This window comes from Indicator indicator, chromosome 18, assembly GCF_027791375.1.
Source record: "Indicator indicator isolate 239-I01 chromosome 18, UM_Iind_1.1, whole genome shotgun sequence".
NCBI lineage: Eukaryota > Metazoa > Chordata > Aves > Piciformes > Indicatoridae > Indicator > Indicator indicator.
This window is the reverse complement of record NC_072027.1, coordinates 2,105,814-2,126,774: the sequence shown is the minus strand read 5'-3', so window position 1 is coordinate 2,126,774 and position 20,961 is coordinate 2,105,814. Positions and strand designations below refer to the sequence as shown.

At 46.6% G+C, this 20,961-nt stretch overlaps 1 protein-coding gene across 1 annotated transcript; it reads right to left on the bottom strand.

The window, feature by feature from the left end:
• Positions 1-5,633: 5,633 nt before the first annotated feature.
• On the bottom strand, positions 5,634-7,011 carry LOC128972986 (thymosin beta-12-like). The gene is made up of 2 exons (XM_054389133.1): positions 6,912-7,011; positions 5,634-5,671 (listed from the first exon to the last, which is right to left on the bottom strand). The coding sequence occupies exons 1-2, from the start codon at positions 7,009-7,011 to the stop codon at positions 5,634-5,636; spliced, it is 138 nt and encodes a 45-aa protein (XP_054245108.1).
• Between the last annotated feature and the right edge of the window lie 13,950 nt (positions 7,012-20,961).

Below are 20,961 nucleotides of genomic sequence, written 5' to 3'. Positions count from 1 at the left end.
CTCACTCTCTACAACTCCCAGAAAGAAGGTTGGAGCCAGGTGACAGTCAGTCTTTTCTCTGTAGTAACAAGTGATAGGAGAACAAATGGTCTCAAGTTGCAGCAGGGGAGGTTTAGGTTGGATATTAAGAAAAATGTCTTCACTGGAAGAGCTCTCAAAAACTGGAACAGACTCCTCAGGGAGGTGGTTGAATCCTCATCCCTTGAAGGCATTTAAAAGATGCAGAGATGTGGTGCTGAGGGACAAGGTTTAGCACCAGGCTTGGTAGTTAGATAAGGGCTGGACTCGATGTTCTTAGAGTCATTTCCAACCAAAACAATTCTGGGATCTCATGGATGATCTCCTCATTGCTAAATGAATTGTGTGGCACAGACCCACATGTGTTTCTTTAACACTTTGAGGTGGTGACTCTGGAACTAGAAGGCAAGGTCAGGCATGATAAGATAGAAACAGAAAAACACAGCTCTTCTCTCTGAGGAGGAGAGAATCATGAGAAAACAAAACAGAGCAAGAGGGATTATTTTCCCCAAACAAGATGATGTTTGAAAACACCCACTTGGAGTCACACATCATTTTTTTTTTTGTCCTTCCTGCTTGTTGCAACTTTGCCAAATGCAGAAATTTTGGTACTGAGTTGGCCTCCGAATTCATGAGACCAGCTTAAAATTCCTGAGGTTGTTGCTTTATTTTGAAGAAATCTCTTTTTTTTTCTCCCCCCCATTTGGTGCCTACTGCTGGGGCCCTAGAAGACCTCATTTTGACCTGCCTCTGACTATATGGGCTAGAAACCCCCTTTTGCTTCCCCATTCCCCCCCTGTTTTCTTGATTCCCCATCACATGAATGAATTCAGGAGCTGGGCTTCACAGTACACACCAAGTGTTGGGAGATTTGCAGTTGATGGTAGGAGTTGTCAGGAGCTGTTGTCAGCACAGTGTGCAAGATGTGTGTGAACCATCCCCAGCAACTGTTCCTTCCCGAGCAGGCTCCTCTGACAAGACAGAATGCTCAGGGAGAAGCCTTTCCCACGGCAGAAGACGCCTGAGAGCTCTCCCTGCTGTCAGCTTGAGCTGGAGAAACACCCCCGCACACACCTGCTCCCACACACCCTGGCTCAGCCCCAGCCCTCCCCGTGCTGCCTTTCCTGCTCAGGGCTGAGCAGGTTGTGCTGCCAGGACACATCTCGGTGCCCAGGACCAGGCTGGCACAGTCGGAGCTCATCGGGCACCCACTGGCCCCCTGGGCAGGAGCCGGTGGAGGGGCCAGGGCCAGCCGCCCCTGCCTGGGCTCTGGGAGGACTCAGCAGCTTTGTTTGCTCCCCAACTTGGCACCAGAAGGTTAGTGCTCTACCAAAGGCTATTGTTGTTACGCTGTGCTTTTGGGAAAGGAAGAGGGAGCTGGGCAGAGGCACGGGAGCCAGCCTGGCTTCTGCTGCCATGGGCACCTTCTTGGCTGTGTTTCCAACAGCTCAGACCCTCGATCTCACTGCACCTGTGTCCCCTCACCTCTCCCCCTTGTTTCTTCCCCTGTGCTTTGCTTTGTAGAAGAGGTCTCTGCTGCATTCTGGAGCACCACCTCCAGCAGAGCAGAAACCCACAAAGGTGCTTCCCTAAAGCCAAGACTTCTACAGCCTTGGCCTTGCACGGGCATGCCAGGTTTCTTGTGGTAAACCAGCCAGGTGGCCAAAGCTCATCGCCCTCACTGCTGTAGAGCTGGACCTCAAGATTCACTGTGAGATGCCTCAGCAGCCACAGGGCTAATGACCCAAATAAGAGAGAACATCTTTGGAAAATAACTCCAGGTGTATTTCGGGACTTGGTCTGTGGTATCTGATCAGCAAGACCTCCAGGGGGTTTTAGCTGGGCTCCAATCAAGGTGCAGCATACAGGTGCTCTTTTCTTAGGAGAGCAGGGTTCAGGGTTTGCCCTCCCTGGCTCTCACTGTTATCAACCACCTGCCTAAGGAGAATTGTTAGATCAACTAACGTCTGTATAATGTTGACAGGAATGCAGATTTCCCCTGCTCAGCCAGGGCTTGCTGCAACCCTGCAGAGCAATTAGAGGTGACTCACAGGGGCAGGTGGACTTGGCCAGGATCCCAAGAGGGCTGGCACTGTCCCTGGGATGCAAGGCACAAGGCTGGCTCTGGAATGCTGCCAAGAGAGCTGGTGTTTATCTGCATATAATGGTTTTCTTTTTGCTGTAAGTGGATTAGCATGGAAGGTGTTTTTGCTTTGGAGGAGTTGCAAGGTAATATCTCGTTATGTAAAGGATCCAAACAGAAAAGGGCTGTTGCTAATTGGCAAAATTATTTAAGTTCCCCACCTGGAGCTGGTTGAGTTTACTGGTGAAGTTGCCTGCAGCTCAGCCACCCCTCTGCATGGATGCTTGAGAAGGACCCAAGCTCCTGGAGTGAGTGGCTGTTGGTGAACCTCAGTACTGGAGGATGCTCTTCCAGGGAGCGAAGGGCAGGAGCTGATTAACACCTAGAAGGTGCTTCCTAAGTGTGGGTAAGGTGTTTGGTTTGGCTTGGTTTGTAGGTCCCTTCTAGTGGCAGGAACAAATACCCTTCCTTAGTGTGATGACTGGAATCATGAGAATTGATTGACCTGGTCTTAAATGATGAGCAGCTTCCTGGGCTGTGTCCACATCTTGCCCCTCAGGTAAGGGTTGTGCTGCTCTTAAGATCATGGGGAGCCAGACCTGTGGCTGCTCTTGACAAATTTTAATCTCATGATGTAGTTCCTGGGCTGCAGTGCAGCAGAGAGGACACTTCTCAAATCAGGGTACTGTAACTGCATCTCTTTACCTTTAAGCCTCTCTGACTGCTAAAGGTGAAAGAAAGATCCTCCAAACCCTGCCCTAAAGCCTTGTTTCTCCTGGGCTGGTGAGGGAAGGGTGGGAGCATCTGGCCTCTGGCCTTGAGCTTTTCCTGGTGTGCTGCTGCTGTGTGACTCTGCTGCTGTTTGTGCAGCCATGTCCAGGGCTGGGAAACTTTCCTCAAGTGTCTGTAGTGTTTGTGGCCTTTACAGTGGGGAAGGACAGGAGTAAAAGCATCAAGGCTTTAGGTTCACAGGGTCAGGCTTTACATGCAAACAGCTAAACTGGGAAGAGGTTTCTTGGAGGCAGAATGAGCCCTGCAGTGGCACCAGGAGCAGCTCCAAGTGCTTGGACAAATGCAGAGCTGTAGACAGTGTTCTTATCTCTCACATCACTCCTTAGAGCCACACTGCTAATCCTTTGTATCTGTGTAAACATGAGAGATGAATACATTCTGTTGTTTTCTTGCTCTGGCCAGACCTTCCTTCCCTTCCTCCTCCAAAGTGCTTGAGGACGCAGCCCAGACCTTGAATTCTTGGGAGAACTTGGGGGTGCAGACGCTGGCCACCAGCTTGGCTGTGCCAAGGAGGTGTTTTGGTGATTTGCAGCATGTTGTGCTGAGAGAGCTGGCAGATGTTCTGAACCGGGAAGGCAGGGGAGGGAGGAAATCACCATGGGGAACAAAGTGCTGTCTGCTAGCAAGAGCAAGGAGAAAGTCCAGTGTGTGAGCTTACTCTCTGAGTGCAATATGGTGCTCAAAGTCATCCTGGGGACAAGTAAAGGGTAATCACAGAATGGTCTGGGGTGGAAGGGACTTCCAAAGGTCCTGTAGTCCAACTGGTTGAACAGTATTAGCTGTATGAGTTTCCAGCAGGTGTTGTTGCTCTGAGGGCTCTCTCTGGGTGTTCTCTCCATGAAGGAACTGTTATTAAAGTAGATAATTAAATAATATTAAAGGCTCTTTTACCCTGAAATGTGCAGGGGTGAGGAGAGGGCATGAGTCACTAAGAACATAGCACTGCTTTCCTTCTTGCTTCACCTTTTACATTCTTCACCCTTTCAACGAGTTTTAATGAATCCAACAGACCCTAAAACCCCTTAGAGTCAGGTGCCAAGTGAAACCGGTTCCTCAAAGGAGAATGTGCAAAAAAACCTTGGTCATGAAAAGAAAACAGCAGCCATGTTGAACTGATGAGTAGTGACTGAAGCAGCAGTCCTGGCTCTTTGGGTACCACTGACCTAACAAAGGTCTAATTGAAATCAATAGTCCTGCATGTGGTGTGTTCTCCCTTGGCCTCTTGGCCACCTCTCTTTGCTTCCTGTTGCCACCAAAAGTCATCCTGTCTGGGGCTACACTGCTATTGTTTCATTGTGGTTCTGAGTGTCCTCATTCGATGTCAAGTGTCAAGCAAGCCTGAAGTAAATGAGAACTCTCTAAACTCTGCCCCAGCCACTCATTTCTGTTTTCTGAAGCCTGTAGAGCAGTTTCTGCCTCACCTTACACAGGTATAAGACCAGAGTAACCCTGCTGAAGCACACAGAATGATTCCTGTTTCACAAGGCAAGCAGGATCCAAGTGAAGCTCCAGGGACAGCAGTTTATCTTCCCAGAGTAAGCACTTGTTTTTCTAATATGATTGCAAATTAATTCCAGAGATAATGTGATACCATGTAATTGAGAGGCCCCTGAGCTGCTCCCAGTTTGTTTTTGCTGAGCCCTCTGCACACCAGTGGGGGTTTAATTGCACCAGCAGGAATGAAGATTTAGGGAATCCTTGCTTGCTTTGAAGGTTTGTGTCCTGCACCCCTGTGCCACTGAAGGTCCCTCTCTCATCCCAACAAATCAGTGCAATAATAGATTTTCTTGCCTTTTCCCACCTTTCTGCCTTCCTACACTGCTGGATAGTAGATGGGCCAAGGGCTATGTGTGCTGCAGTTATCCCAAGGTTGACTGGAGCTGGGCAGGCTGAAGAGAGAAAAAAGCTATGGGGAGGGTGCTGCTGCCCTTCTCCTGTCTGGGATGCTAATGTACTTCTTCAGCCTCACCATCCATTTTTCATGGGATTTGTAAGTGAGTACTTGTCTCTGAGACCTCTAATCAACTGCTGGACAGGACTGAAGCAGGCCAGCAACTTCCCATCTTGTTCATGCTGGCTGTCAAGCTGGGGCTTTAAAAGCTTAGCAGCTACTAGCACACAAATCTTGCTCCTCAGTTCCTCTGAAATGCTCTTGTGAGTGAGATAGGGCAAGGGAGTGAAGGCTCCAGGCTGTTGTGGAGGCAGTCAGGGGGTCCTGGGGGGTTGGTGCTGTCTGGGGCTCTGGGAGTCTCCAAGATCCAGGTGTATGTGCTGAGGGAGAGGGGCTGGGTGCCACTCAGTGGGATCTGAGGGTATCTTGGGTAGCTCTTCCAATTTGTGGTGTCACATACAATGTGGGAAGGAGGTGAGGAAGAGTTGTGGTGTAAATCCTATTTCTGCAAGGTTCAGAGACAGCTGATCAGAAGAAACCTGTTTATTGTGAGGTTTAGGAAACGAGTTTTTATGCAAACTGCCTTTTTTTTTTTTTTTTGGCAAGTAATGAGGCTGATACAGAACTTGGAGTTACAGTTTTAAAAACACAAACACAAATACATAGGATCTTGTTCAGCAAACACAAAACAAACTTCTTCCCCAGGGAACATTAAATAAGCAAATGTTTGCTAAAATAAATGGGCAACAAACACGGGGTGGGGAGAACAAAACAAAACAAAGCCAAACATCCCAACTTGGAAGCCAAAAGCCCCTTGAAGAAGCAGCAGTCACATCTTCAGTTGTATGTTCAGGCTGTACTTTCACTTTGCTTTTCCTGTTCAATAGCTGCCAGAAAAAACAGAGGAAACAAAAACTTCATCAGTGACCATGGTAATTATTCTGTGGGGGACAGATTTCTGTGGTCATTTTTCAAGCTAGGGATGGTAAAGCCTCAGATGCTTTCTTTGGTCACTCTGGAAATTTTAACTCATTCCCACATCTGATTGGATGTTAGGAAGAAATTCTTCCCCATGAGGGTGGTGAGACACTGTCACAGGTTGTCCAGGGGGGTGGTGGAAGCCTCAGCTCTGGAGGTTTTGAAGGCCAGGCTGGATGTGGCTGTGAGCAACCTGCTCTAGTGTGAGGTGTCCCTGCCCATGGCAGTGGGCTTGGGACTGGATGATCCTTGAGGTCCCTTCCAACCCTAACAATTCTATGATCTGCATAGCTAGCTGGGTGCAGTTCATGATGTGCAAACCAAACCTCCTCTTGCATTTACAGCTTCAGCATCAGTGCAGATAATAACCCAGGGCAAAATCAGGTCTCTTATGTTGAGGGGCAGTGCACCTCTGTGGCTGCCAGCACTGACACATCCAAAGTGGTTAGTGAGAGTCTTCTGAAGGAAGCAGCTCACAAAGTCAGGTCCAAATGCCACAAAATGTCATTTTCACATCTAACTTGAATCACAACCCTTCCCTGGCTGCCTGTGCACAGTGCACGTACAGGAGAAGACCCTGCACAAGCAAAGCCCAAGGGTGCTTTGCCAGGGAAGATTGCCTATTAAAGGAGGATGATGATGGGTTTCTCTTGCAGCCTTACTCCCAAAAAAGGTGCCTGGAGCTCTCCTGGCTAGGGCTGACAGCAGGTACCAGCGGGAGGCAGCAGCACATCTGCCTGATAACAAAGTAAATCCAGAGCCAGGGCACCTGCTGGGGATGCTGCCAGGCCTGCCTGGGATGCACAAGGCTTCCCCTGGGCACCTCTGCCTCCAAAAGGGCTGGGAACGTGGGAATTACAGCCAGTTTGATCCTGTTACCTGCCACCAGCAGTAAAACTGGTCTTGTTTTTAGCAGAAGCAAGAGCAATCCCATCAGAAAGTACTTTCCAGACAAAAACACACCGTGGGTTGCAACTACTCATACCCTTGGAAGCCCAGCAGAGAGTACAAGTCTTAGTATTATCCCCAGTTAAAGTCAGGGATGAGTTTGAGCCTGTAATCCTATGATTAGTATTCATTTTGCATCTGAACTGCAATACAGATTGTGTCCTTGCTACTTCCAGTTCAAATAGCCTCTGAAGCACTTACTTTCTTTAGTGGGCAGTGGATTTTTCTCTCTGGTTTCTGTCTTCTTCAGCTTGGTCTTGTCAAACGTTTCGATTTCTGCAAAATCTGGTTTGTCGGACATGATGAGTCCTGACAAAGAAAGGAGAAACACCCCCCTGGCTTCGTTAGCTAGTGCTCTGATGCCAGCCATCTGCAAAACATTTGCTGCTAGAAGGAAAAAAAACCAGGAAAGATACCATAAAAAAAACCAAAAACATTTCTCCAAGAAAACTCACAAATCAAACACCTCAGTCTGGGACCTCTCCCTGAGGTTTGGCTCTTTCAGAGCAAAAGAAGAAAGGCATAAAGAGAATTTTAGCTAGATTTTGGGTTGGGTTTTTTTTTTTTTTTTTACCTCCCCCAGACAAAATGTCTCATAAATCCTCTTTTGCACATGGAAACAAGAACATCTCAGTTAAGACAATGCTTTAATTGCCAAGGGTCCCCAGTGCCTCCTGGCACAAATTTCTGTTTTAAGGAACGCTGCAAACCCGAAAGTCTACAATGAGCTCCAAATCCAATAAAAACAAAGAGCTTTCAATTACGATTTTGTTTCAATTAACAGGATTTGCCTGTAATTCTGAGCCACCCTGTCCTGAGTACATACATACCCCCGGATCTGGATGAGCTGCTGTGGACACTTGTGCTTAACAATAGAGGACCGGTTCACCCAGCCCTTTGTTTGCTCTCGCACGCAATAGCCCAGTCGCAGGCTCAGTGGCTTTGAGTGTTTTCTCTTAGAAGAGAAACCCACGAAGCACACCGGAATTCAACACTTCACCTCTCCAAACTTCCCTATTCCAATTCCTGGTTTAAATAGGAATTCAAGTCAAAAACCCAGCCTGGGCTGCTATTCCCCTGATTTCAGGGAGAGTTTCCCTGCAAGGTGAGGCTTGGCCCGGAGATGGCTGAGATAATTATATATATATATATATATATATATGTATAATTTCCCCCCCCTTCTTCCTGAATGCAATCAGATTTCATTTGTATCTGCATTGAGACAACAGAAGTAAACAGTCACAGGAAGAAAGAAAAAAAAAAGAAAGATAAAAGCTCCTAAAAGCACATGGCATTACCGTCTGGCTGCTCTCTCCTCAGCTGCTTGGTGGCCGTCTGAGGCAGTGTGAGTTGAAAAAGGTCAGCGTAATCCCTCCTCTCAGCTCCTCTCCTCCCCCCCCCCGCCCGAGCCCATTGCTATTAATATTGATTAGTTCAGTGCTGGGATTGCTCAGCCTTTACGGAAAGGACAGATTGCTCCTGCAGAAAGTGCACAAGGCAGAGAAATGGGGAAAGTGACACAGAGATCTGCTAAAAGACAGCTCAAGTTCTCTGGGTTTTTTTCCCCCTTTTCATCTACCAAGACAATAATATTGAAGTGTCCCTCCCTGCCCTTCTTTTACAGTGCTGAGGTTTGGAGTTCAGGTGGGCTCTGGAGTTCATTTAAGGGTTGGTGCTGCAGTCTGGGGAGTTTTTAGGTGAATTCAGCAAAGCACCTGTGGCTTGTCCCCCACCTGCCCAGGCTGGCAGCCCACACGTGGGGCTCAGGAGGGCTCTAAGCGCATCCATGGTGCAATTGCCACCACCAAGGATCATATCCTGAGACAAGCACGGTCAAAGTACCATACTGGTGGCCAACAATGTGTCCTGAAAGGAAGTACAATGAATCTTTCATTTGCTCCTGTTTTGGTAGCTACCAACCCACTTGCTAATGCCTCCCCAGCCCAGCGGCATGTGGCTCTACAAGCCAGACCAGGCAGCTGCCCATAGCCAACCTTCCTGCCTTCACTCTGCAAGAAGCTGCATTGGCCCATCCTGTTCATGTGCCTTTTCCTTGCACTTCACCCTTCCCATGGTGTGGACCATGATGGGCTTGCTCACAGGGAACTTTTTATGCTGCAGTGAAGGGAAAAGGCATCGTAGATCGTAGACTTGCAGAAAAGGCTTTAAAAGGGCAGTGGTGGAGTCCCCATGCCTGGAGTATTTAAAAGCTATGTAGATGTGGTGCTGAGGAACATGGTTTAGTGGCAGACTTGGAAGTGCTGGGTTAACAGTTGGGCTTCAATGATCTAAAGGTCTTCTCCAACCTCAGTCATTCTATGATAATGGCCAACAGTCCTTGCATTTATTTGCAAGACACATTTTGTATTAGAGGAGAAACTGAATGGAGACAAGACTGAGCAGCGTGTGAATACCACCTGTACCTACCTCCTAAAGCCACTGCTCCCAAGGGCTGTGGACATCCCTGTGGCTGTGACACAGCTCCAGCTACACTTCCTGCTTTGCAGCACAAAAATATTGGAGTCCTTTTTCAAGGCCCTCAGGTTGGGGAGGGAAGGGCTCTGTGTATGCTCCACGGTGATGGTGTGGATTTTCTCCTGTGTAACTTCAGATGTCTGTATCTCAATGACTGTCTAGACTCCTTTATCATTATAAGGAGGCAACTAATCAGGGATAAAATTAATTGTGCCTGTGGAGTATCCACATTTCTCTACTGCCTATGAAGGGACCCTGTTCAATGAGCTCAGGGAGACAGAGATGTCTCACAGTTGGTTGAGAGGTGAGGAAGGTGCTGTGGCATAATAAGCTTAGGTAGAGTGGGTTTGAGTCTGATATGTGCACGGGCAGAAAATTGTTTAAATGTGTTTGAGGGACCTCTTCTTCTAATGGCTGCTTAAATTAACATAATGAACAGGTTTGTGGTTGGACTTGATGATCTTAAAGGTCTGTTCCAACCTAAATGATTCTATGAAATGCAGAAAAAAAAGATTATTTTACTCATCAACATTCATAAACAGTGGCTCCTTTCTACATAGTAATGCTTTCCTCTATCCATCTTGTTTTCCACATCTTCAGAGGATGCAGGGGTGGCTGTGTGCCCTGGCAAGCACCAGTCTGAGAGCAGGTTTTCTCTCTGGCTGTGTCTGCAGTATTTGAGGTAAAGAATGGACTACTGTAGTGGTGGAAAAATATGCATAATGTTGCTCAGCTGGAGCTCCAGAGAGATGGTCTGGGTCCCACTGAGCTCAGCCCTGTGTAAACCTGGCTGTGCTGCTTCTGGATCTACGATCATCCTGGCAGCAGTGTAGCTGCATTTTTGTTATGCTGAGAGCTCAGCTGACTTGTGCCGGCTGGCTCGGTTACCTCTGCATCTGCTCTGGCTGTCCAAGCAAGATCTGTGTGTGGGGTGTGTGTGTGTACAATCAAGGCTTGGTTCCCTTGCTTCCATCCCCTTACTCCAACCGTCAAAAATAGAAAGCTGTGTTCTTGACCAAAATCCCCTGGGAATAAGCAGGAAGGCGACTGCTGGGCGAATATTTGGTGTAAGCCACAGATGACATTTGACACTGAGCAGTCTTAGTGTCTGTTTAGAGAGCATTATTAACCTCTTCTTGCTAGGCTGGTTATCAGGTTTAGAAGACCAGAAAAGACTTGAAAATACAATCTGGATGATTCAGGAGTTCAGGCAGTTTGTGAGTTTCAGTTTTATTAACATTTGTCCATTTTTACAAGTAGGAATTAATCGTTCATATGATTAGAAGAGATTACGGGGCAAAACCTCTTAAACTTTTAGACTGGCACAAATTCTCTCAGCTGCAGAGAGCAAACAAAGTGTTCAGGACAGTGTAGCAGAAGAATCTTCCTTCTGGCTTGCTCTGCACAGGCTCAACCCCTAGCATCCAGAGCACAGCTCAGGCTTTTCTAAACATGCTAAGGCAGGGTAGGCATGCTTGGTTTTTTTTTTCCACCACCATCATTTTAATTGTCTGATTTCTTGTCATACCTAGTATTAAACCCAGACTGGGAAACATTATTTGGGTTTTTTTGGGCTGAAGATGACCAGGTTTTTAATTGATATTGGGTTGGGTTTTTGAGGAAGGTGCAGTAGTGCTTGTCCCCAGGACATAATGATGAGAAATTACACGTTCCCACTCTCAGCTGCAATCAGCAGATACACATCTCCATAACGAACATCTTGACTGTTGCACAAAGTGCCCACCAAGTTTCAGGAGCTTGTAAGTTTGGTTCTGTGGTCAAGCACAGCTCAAGCTGGAGTCCAACCTCATGTTTACATACTCTGTGCAGGACAGACAGCTGTGTGTAGTTTTCATATAAAGAGTTTGGCCTGAGGGCATTGCACAGTGTGTTGAGGCTGGTCACGGGAGGGAAAGATGGGCAGGCAACACTGTACTTGGGTGCCTTCTGCCTTCACTGGGAGCTGAGATATTCTTGCTACAAAAGCAGCAAAGCAGTTAGCTGACAGGATTTTAATGGCAGGATTTCAGTCAGCAGCCTCAGTAAGGGGAATATGGCAGTTACCTTGCCTTGGGATGACTGGTAGCAATGAAATACCACAGTGGTCTTTGAGGTGCACAGAAGTACTTTGATGATCCAGCACATAGAAGTGAGGAAACCAAGCAAGCCAAGTACAGGATCCTTACAGACTCTATACAACTAAAGCACAGTACACGACTAAAGCATTGGAATGGCCATGTCTGGAAAGCTGCCTTGGATACAATGGAAATTTGCATTTTATTTCAATCTGCTGCCAAAGGATGAAGGGCTGAGTCAAACCTGCCAGGACTGACACCTCTGATACCAGTGAGTCACCCACCACAGACAGCATCAAACCATGCCTGGCAGCACAAGCTACCGAGTGTCTGTCAGACACCCACAGAGAAACAGGGGAAAACAAATACTTGCTACCAGGATGCAATAGGTGAGAGGAAAGGTTTAAAGGGAGCTCAAGTGCAAAGGAAAATTTGGAGGAGAGTCTGAAGAGTGAGGCTGGAAGGTCTGAAGCCTCCTGCCACTCAGCATTTTTTCCTTGTCTGTTGTCACTTGGGAGAAGCAAGCCCAGCCTGTGTGGGGCTGCAGGGACATGTACATACACACATACATATATATATATTTTTATATATATATGTATATATATATATAAAAGAGCTATAGCCTTTCATGGGCTGGGGAGAGGCTGTGCTCATGTTTGGCACAAGAGGGTATCTGGAAATGCAAACTTTCATGGAGATGAAGTGGGCAGCTACAAAAAGCAGTGATTTCTTTCTCTCTTTCTCTCACACCTATTTCTTGTATGGAGCCCAGGAGGGACAAAGCACCCCAAGGCAAGCAGGCGGTTCGAGGAACAGACGCTCGAGCAGATCAGTGTCTGTAGCTGAGCCAATAAGCTGACACAACTGATTTTATAATCGCATTAGTGCTGTCTTGAAATAACACACCCACTCAAATATAACAGTGATTTCATTTTCAAAATGTTGTGGTGGTAAAGGTAGGAGATTAATTTTTCAAGGTCAAAAGCCGAGCTGGAATCTGCAAGCACCCTAATTCCTTTAGGTCCCAATGAGCAGTGAGCACCTTCCAGAAAGGTGGCAGGACTTGGGTGTGTTAAAAGCCATCCTTAGAAGGTTTCCCATCCTTAGAGGAACAGAAAAGAGAAAAAAAAAAAAAAAAAAGACTACAGCTTCACTGAAAGGATTTTCTTAGTTCTCTTTGTGCTTTTTGTTCTGTCTTGCTGCCAAAAAAAATATCCATGTTTGGGAATGGAGACAGGTTCCCAGGCTAGGAGACAATGAATCCTGGGGGTGTAAGGAAGGCAATGATCTCCCTTTGGCACAGTGTCTGCTGTATTGCTGCTCTGCTAGTGTGGAACTACTCGACACTCATCTTCTACTGTATGTTTTAGCATTACCTAAGGTGTTTCATTTTCCTTACCAAGATCGTTGACCCTCAAGGGTAGGTGCATACAGAGGATGAGGGGAGAGGAGAAGCCAGCTGCAGACAGTCCTTCTGCTTGGGCTGTTTTTCCTAATGCCATGATTCCCAAACATTTCTGGAGTTCAGGCAGTCTATACCAGGAGTCCCACTGCAGCAAAGAACAACAAGAGAAAACATAAGCTAGTGGGAGTGGTAATTTCCTCTTTCCCTCTTTTTTCTGTCTTACAAAGCTCAGCATGGAGGCATATTGTTAAAAGTTTCACCAGATGGAGATGCTTGCAAGAGAACTTTCTACAGAACTGACCCCAAACTGTGTCTTCCAGTATAAAATACGTGGCTTTGGCCTGGCCTTCTCTATCAAATGTGGTGACACACATGTGCATTGTCAAAGGAAATAAAAATGAACACAAAATGCCCATGCACAAACTTCCTTCCCCAAGACAGGGTGGAAAAGGAACATGTGATGTGCCAGCCACAGCAGTTAATGTGCTCTAGAGCACATGACAGTTTGTGATGAATACTGGTCTACAAACACAACTTCAACAAGACTCCCAGTCTTTACTAACAATCATTTTTATGCCTCTCCTTTCTGTCTCTGGATGGAAGCATCTCTTGCAAGCAGCAGCTCCAAGGAAAAGAGTAAGGCAGAAAAATCTGGAGTGAGCACTGGGAGTATGCTGAAACACAGCTCTTCTCAGTGCAGCTGCCTGCTCTGGAATTAAACCATCCACTGCTGGATTTCTCACTCTCTTTGCTTTAAACAAAAGAAAAACCTCCATTCCCTATGAAGATTAAATTGTGGCACCCAGCGTGCAGCAAATAGATAACCAAGAGAATCCAAGAGAAGATATTAAAATATAGAGATCTACTAACTTGATACTAACTTCAGAGGGAAAAGGACAACAGGTGGGCCTATCACTACAGTCCATGTTGTGCTGGAATAGATAGGGACTTGTGGTATCTTTGACTTTTGGTATGCAGGGTTGTGGAGGTAGTTCTGATGGGTGCCTAACCAGCACTTCTCTTTATGTTGCCAAATCATTTCACTTTCAACAGCCTGAGACTTCCTGGCAGCTTAATTAGGTTTTATTATTTTGGTTGAAAGGGAAGAGAAAACCTGAAGAGTTTCAGCTGCTTAAGGCTGCTAAAGCAGAGGAACAAACTAGGCAGCTAAGGATCTTTTCTAGCTGATCTCTGGGTAATTTCCAGAATAAAACCGTGTATTTCTGCTTGAAGGGATTCATACATCCTCTTTTCCACTTTTATAAGCTGGTTATACAGAGTAAGCCAAACACAAGTATTACACACTGTGTGCAAGGGCAACAATTGTGTAAGAAAATGGTAATCAGTAAGTTCCACCTCTGTTAACTTCTGCCTGTACAAAGAAAAGGTTCAAGTATGTTATGTTAAATGTTGGTTTTCTTCTCCAAAACGTAAAAAAAAAAGAAAAATGAGACTATTTTCCCTCTCACAATGGCTGAAGTGAACAGCTCTCTTCAGAACCTGACCGAACTAGAACATTTCATGGCTTTTTTTTCCTTGCAAATATATTACAGAAATCATCTGCACTTTTATTAAGGCTGTGTCTTCAGAATGGGGTTAACATGAGCTCTGCACACTCACATTGACTCCTCTGGAATTAGTGTCCTTTGAGTGTGAGCAACCACACTATGAAATAACATGGGAGCAGCAGAGAGTGATTGTGTTGGCAGTAGATAAATTGTGCCAAGGTGAACTGTAGCCTTTCCCCAGCTCAAGGTAAAAGCAGCAGGTCAGCTCAAGCATAGATCCTTGTGAGCACAAAGAACAGGAATACAAAAGGGATGGGGACATTCAGGCTTTAATTCAAATCAACTTTTAAGTGAAAACTAGCTTTAGGGTATGAGTTCATGTCTCTCCACAGCCCAGACTGGTGAATGCAGAGAATAGAAACCAGGAAGTGAAAACCTGAAGTGTGCAATATTATAAATTTCTCTTGTCTGATGCATACATTGATGGATTTTTCCCTTTGGATGAACACTAGCTTGCATAAAATTCAAATAACTCAGCTGTCTACAGATGGGGGGGGGGAGGAGTGTGGGAAGGAGAACAGAAGGAAGGAAATGGAACTGAGAAGACTGAATTAACCTTTCAATGTCTTGAATTTCAAGAAGGGAAGAATTATCTCCAGTTAAGTCTGCAACCATGCAATTAAAATGTGAACAAGCCTTAAAAGCCACATTTGCCCCATATTGCTAGATTTCTACTTTAAAGAAAGATCTTCTGAAACTAAGATTCAGATCAGTATTCAAAGGCAGGAAAAAATAAAAATGTATGCTGTAAATGTTTATTTTAATCACAGAACTCCAGTAGAAAAATGAGTACAAATGTCTGACATTTACATAGAATGTGCCTTTGATATTGAATTAAGTTGAAAAAAATCACAGAATCATGGAATGGTCTAGGCTGGAAGGTACCTCCAAAGGTCATCAAGCCCCTCTGCAGTCAGCAGGTGCATCCTCAACGAGATCAGGTTGCCCAGAGCCCTGTCGAGCCTCACCTTGAATATCTCCAGGGCTGGGTCTAGTAACAAGCTGAATGGTATTCTCAGTGCTGGAGTTTCTGCTGCTGTAAGATAGATTCTTTCACCTATTTGCTTGATTGGTGTGAAGCTTCATTTGCTAATACAGGGCAAAGCTTTTTAAAACTTTGATTGTTAGCTGCCCTTTTGGACACAGTGAGCCAGAAGAGCTGGATACTTACTGATTCAAGAGCCTCCACAGTTAGCTATGGATGTGCAACGTGGCCAAGTGTGTTGTGCTGGGCAGCCTGGCACAAAAAGTTTGTTAGAAAACGTTATAATGCCAGAAAAGAGGAACAAAGTAGAGTCTCAGTTTGGGGACATGTCTGTTTCTGGTGAAATAGGTAGGAAAGGAAAGCATTTTGCAGAGCAACCAGTTGGAAAGTGATATTGTTTGCTAATCCTTTGGTGTTGAGAAGACTCAAGTTGCTCAATATTTTTGCAAGATATCAGTGGGATCCATGTAAGACAAAACCTGGGCACTTCCAAGTCCAGGAGAGCTTATCAAATTATTTGTTTGTGGAAGGCCAATTAATACCAAAAGCAAATACTTTGCTGGCACATAGATAATTCTCCCCCCCAAGTGAAAACTGTTGACGTATATTATACAGGTACTGCATCAGTGTCTTCCTGATAGCAGGTAGGTATCAGATTCCTTTTCCTTCTAATAAGATAATGACCCAGCATGGAGGTAGAGAATTGCATGGCAGGCTATCAACCTTCAAAGGACTGGATGGCATTGCAAAATTGAGTTGTGTTCTGCAGTAGTCTAGCTCAGTTTGTAGTAAGCCTTGTACAAGAGTGAGCACAGTTGGGACCTTTCACCTGCTTCAGTTTCTGATGAGGAGTAATGCAGGGCTGTTGTTGGAACTAGCCTTAGTTGGCAAGTAAACTGTTCAGAGAATATTTATTCTAAAGTCATGCTAGGTCAGGACTGATATTGGGGACCCACAAAGGAAATATGGCTCCAGTTCTTCATGGCATATACTGGTAATAATGACTTGTGCTCATGAGTAGCTCTTCCTGAAAACACAGGCATTATACTAGGAACAATTTTAGATCCACTGAATTAATTGGTGAGCAGCAGTATCTCTGCAAAAGGTTTGGGCTGAGCAACTTAGCTGAACTTGTAAGATAACAGAGTGAGCTACAGAAAAGGCTCCCCCTTTGTAGAGTGTCTCTGGACATGCATTTACTGCTGAGACAGGGATGCCATGGCACTCCAGCTCTCAGGTCTTAGGAGCCAGACATTGAGCAGATACATCTGCCAAGCTCCTGGAGCTGTGCAGCAGCTGGGGAATGGGTCCTGCTCTTTGTGAGCAGCCTCACTCCAGGGCCTTGCCACTGTACAAGGCAGTGCATTGTCCTATGACATGTGGGTGACAGTCCTGTGTCATGTGGTGGGACTGCAGCCATGCACCTGCACAAACTCTGCTCACAACAGGGGCTGCTCTGCATGCACCAGTGGGTACCAAGGGGGTAAATGAGCCTGTGGGAGCTCCACACTGCCCTGTCTAGACTACTGGTGTCCAGGCTGTGTGGCAGCAAGTGGGAGAGTTACAAACTGCCACCATAAAATCTGAGCTGTGCCCTGAGAGTGGAAAATGGGCAGGGACAGGCACCACGCTGCTCCATCGTGTAGCAGTGATCTGAGAGGCAGATGCCTTCAATAGCTATATTTTGGGGGTGTAACCACTCAGCTGCTCATTGAGGTGTTGCCTCCTTTTCCTTTATATTTAGTACCTCAGAACAAGTGGTTAAAGCACCAGGACTCTCAGGGCTCTCCTCAACCTTTCAGAAATGGGCAACAAGAAGACAAAGTGAGCAGAAAAGACTCAAATGGCAGCCTGGGACTGCTATGTCTGCCCCCTGGAAGGTACATTGGAAGTGTTTGAAAGGAGGTAGGATAAGCTGGCGCGAAATGGCGTATTTGGAGCCAGTTCAGAGGAGGGTAGGCACCGTCTTGGAGTCCAAACCAGCAAAGCAGGTGCTGTGTAGTGCCTGCCTACCTGCTTCTGCTGTCTGTTCCCCCTCACCACTTGCGTTTTTTCTGTGTCAGGTTTCATACAGTTTTATTCCTGTCAACTGTCCAACGTAGCTGCTGAAGAGCCAGCTGGAGTCCGCTCTCTCCCATGTTTCATCAACAAAATTGCCAGCTTGTTCTGATTCAGTATCTTTATTGTTGTTGATGAGGCTAAATGAATCAGAAAGAACACAGCTATGTATACAAAATACAAATTCGGAAACCTCATCCCCGATGCAAGGAAATTTTATTAGCTGTTCAAGTGGAGAAATCTGCTGTGGAAGCAGATTGACAGCAAATACAGACCTCTTGAGAGGTAATTTCTCCTGACCCTACACATTTTATTGTTTTCATCTGGCACTTCCTAACACTACCGAGTCTCCTAGCAGGAAAACACAGTTTTAAATCAGATTAAACCCAGGCTAATTTACTGTGGGATTGTGACTCTTCTCAGGACTCTTAAATGTAAAATCCTCTTAATGAGCAAACATATCTCCAGATAAAATTAAATCCACGTTGAAAAACCTGAAACAGAACCCTCCCAGCTACTGTCAACACAGAAGTTTCAATTAATCCCATTCCTACTCCTGTAGGATTTTTTCCCTTTCATAAATTATCAGTTTTTCACAGGGAAGAAAAGCTTTTCCTGAGAGGTTTGGAGGTTTGTGGTGGTGTTTTTTTTTTTTTAAACTAACTAAATTCAAATTTCCTTAAATGCTTTTATTAAACCCACCACCTATGGCTGCTGGCACTGCATGACAGAAAAAGCTGTTGTAGTTTCGACGTGGCATGTGGGAACTGCAGACTGTCAGGCAGAGCTTTTAACACTTCTGGTGTCAGATCACATCTCCTCACCAACTTCTGCTAACTTCAGTTTCAGGGTGCTAAATTCTGTATTTCCAAATGCATTAGCTCGTTGTCAAAGGGCACTTTGTTACTTCTGGCAAGCTTACACTTGGGAAGTGTTTGGGAGTGATGGCTCTCGACGCTTTAATTCAGAAAATTTACAGGAAAGGTTTTCATGTGGTTACGAGAAACTCGAGGCTGTGGCAGAGAGGAGCCCGCACGGTGACACTAACCGCCACGGTCAGTCTTTGGGCACGTCTGAGCCTGCCCAGGCCAAGGCGGGCGGATGGCTGAGTCACGGTAAGGTTAACAAGAGAAAACACTAAAACGCCGGGTCACCGCTCGTCGTTCCCGGGTGCGGTGTGGCAGCGGCTGAGACTCCGGACTGCGGCCCCACCGGCCCGGGACAAGGCCGCGCCAGCCCTCCAGACTGCCCCCGGCCGTCAGCCCCTTTTCTTCGGGCAGCTTTTCCGGCCCGGAGCCTGCGGGTCGCCTCAGCGATGTCCAGTCACCACCCTAACGGGACCCGCCGCCCAGCGCGGGAAGCAGCTCTCCTCAGCGCCGCCCCGCTCCGCCCCGCCGCAACCGGCGACCCTTCCCCGCCCCGCAGCACGTGACCCCGAGGGAGAGGGGCGCGCGCTGCACCTGTCAGTCAGCGCGTCACTTCCGCCCGTTGCCGCCGCTACCGTTGGGGACCCCCCGCTCGCGGAGGCGCGCTCGAGCTACGTGAGCGGCTCAGGGGACGAACGGACAGACGGACGGACAGCGCCGGGGGCGGCAGAGCGGCGGCAGACGGCGGGGGCGGCGGAGGCCGAAGGAGGAGGCCCGCGAGGAGAGCCAAGAGGCCAGGAGAGGCCCGCGCCGGCCCCCGGGGTAGGAAGAGGCGGAGGAACCTGCTGCTGGTGCTGAGGACGGCGGGGAGGGCGAGTCACCCGGCAACGGTGAGGGGCCGCGGGGCGCATGCGCGGCGTGCGGGGCTTGCGCGGGCCGGGGCGGGGGTCGCCCCTCAGCCGCGGGAGCGGTGGTGGGCTTGTGGCCCGGCCCGGGCTCCCCGCTTTGGAGGAGGCTTGTGGGTCAGGGAGGGTGTCATGTCAGGCTTCAGGAACCTTCTGGGACCAGCGCTGATAAGGTGCGCGGGAACTTCCTCGTCTGGGTGGCAGAGCCGGGCGTGTTGCAGTGCAGAAGTTGCTAGAGCCTCTCGGCGGGAGCTGTCAAGCAGTGCGTTCGTTTCCCAGGTTGCACTTGTGTCGGTAGGACCTTCGAGGCGGCCTGACAGCCTGCAGGGATTTCTTGGCTCTTCCAGCAGAGTTGTCTGCTGAGCCTGTTCCCTCCTCCCACGGTGGACCAGCCTTATCCCCCGCTGCGATGAGACTTGGCACGCTGGCAGCATTAGCCTAGCAGCTCCTTGCCCGCAAAGTTGGTTCCCGAAGTTAAAGAAGGGTAGTCACTAAGTCATTTGTGAATATGTAGGCACTGCTGGCATTAAGAACACTAGCTTCTGGACTTTACACTCTAGCCCATGGCCAAATGTATGTTCTGAGGAAACTCTGTGAATTTCCATTGTTCTTGGAAGCTCCTTAGGGAGTTAAACGTTTGGGTGTGAATGTTTCTTGCTACCAAGAAGTTGCTTTAACCTGAGCAATCAAACGTTAGGGTGCTTCTTCCAGATTTGAAAAATACTCAACCGAATTAAAAAAACCTGCAATCAAACGCTGCATCTTGAACGCAGCCCTTTGTACTCTCCAGTTCCTGGATCTAGCTACATTTTAAGTTTTTTTTTATAGAATTTGTTACTGCTGTCAGGCTCAAAAGGGTGAAAAAAAGTAACATGAAGGAAGTGAATCCCACTTAATCACTGCTGTCTCTTTGAAACAAGAAATAGAATATACCAGAACCTACACAATGTGGCTTCTTTCAGGGGTGTGTTCCTGAGTGTTTTCAGGGATAGAATAGTCAGAAACATGTTTTTGGAATAAGTTACTGAACTGGATTAGCATTTAGGTTTGAAGTTTTTCTGTCTTCTGTGTAGTTTAATCTGTCTGCATAACAAAACTCGCAGAATACAAAAGAAAAAGCTAATTTGCTGGCCTATATTGTAATAAATTCAGCTGTCTTGCTAGTCTATTTCTTTTCTTTATTGTTTTTAACTGCTTATTACTAGTAAATTGCTCTGCATGTTCTTTGTTACATAGATCTGAAGGTATTTAGAATCTTTTTTTTCTTTTTACCTGCTTTGTCTGTATTTTATATATTGTCTAGCACCAAGGGGATCCTTTCCTTGTCTTGACAACATTACAGTAATGAAACAAATACCTCAATGTTTTGAAAGGCTCAAAGTGGAAATTTGCAGTATTATTTTAGAGAAATCAATCAAGTAGAGTGTTTTGTGATTACATTCAAAGAAGGTGACTAGGAGGAGCTCCTGGTAATTTCTAATGCTTGCAAATTCTGACATGGACAACGTGTCAAAACATCTGAGTTTGGCAAATGGTTCTTTTTAAATGCTCAGTCTTAGTCAGCCTGGGCTCTTGCCGTGTGTGCCACTTGTAACATTGGAGGATCTTCTAACAGCTCATTAAAAGACTTAATGTAATGTTTGTTACATGTGGCTGATAATATGAGACCCATGAAAGCAGTGAGGCTTTTCTAATGTATGTATCAGCATATTTGGAAAAGCAGGTGAGACTGGAGAAATATTCCATGCATTTGGAATAGGCATAAGGAAGTTCTGTGAACCCACCCTTGCTTTCTGGGTATGAAGGCTTTTTCCTTTTAAAATACTCAACCTTTTGATCTCTGGTCAAAAGTTTATAGCTCAGCAGTGCTGCCCTTTTCTAAGGCTCATTAGAAAGTGAGAAAAACCTGCCATC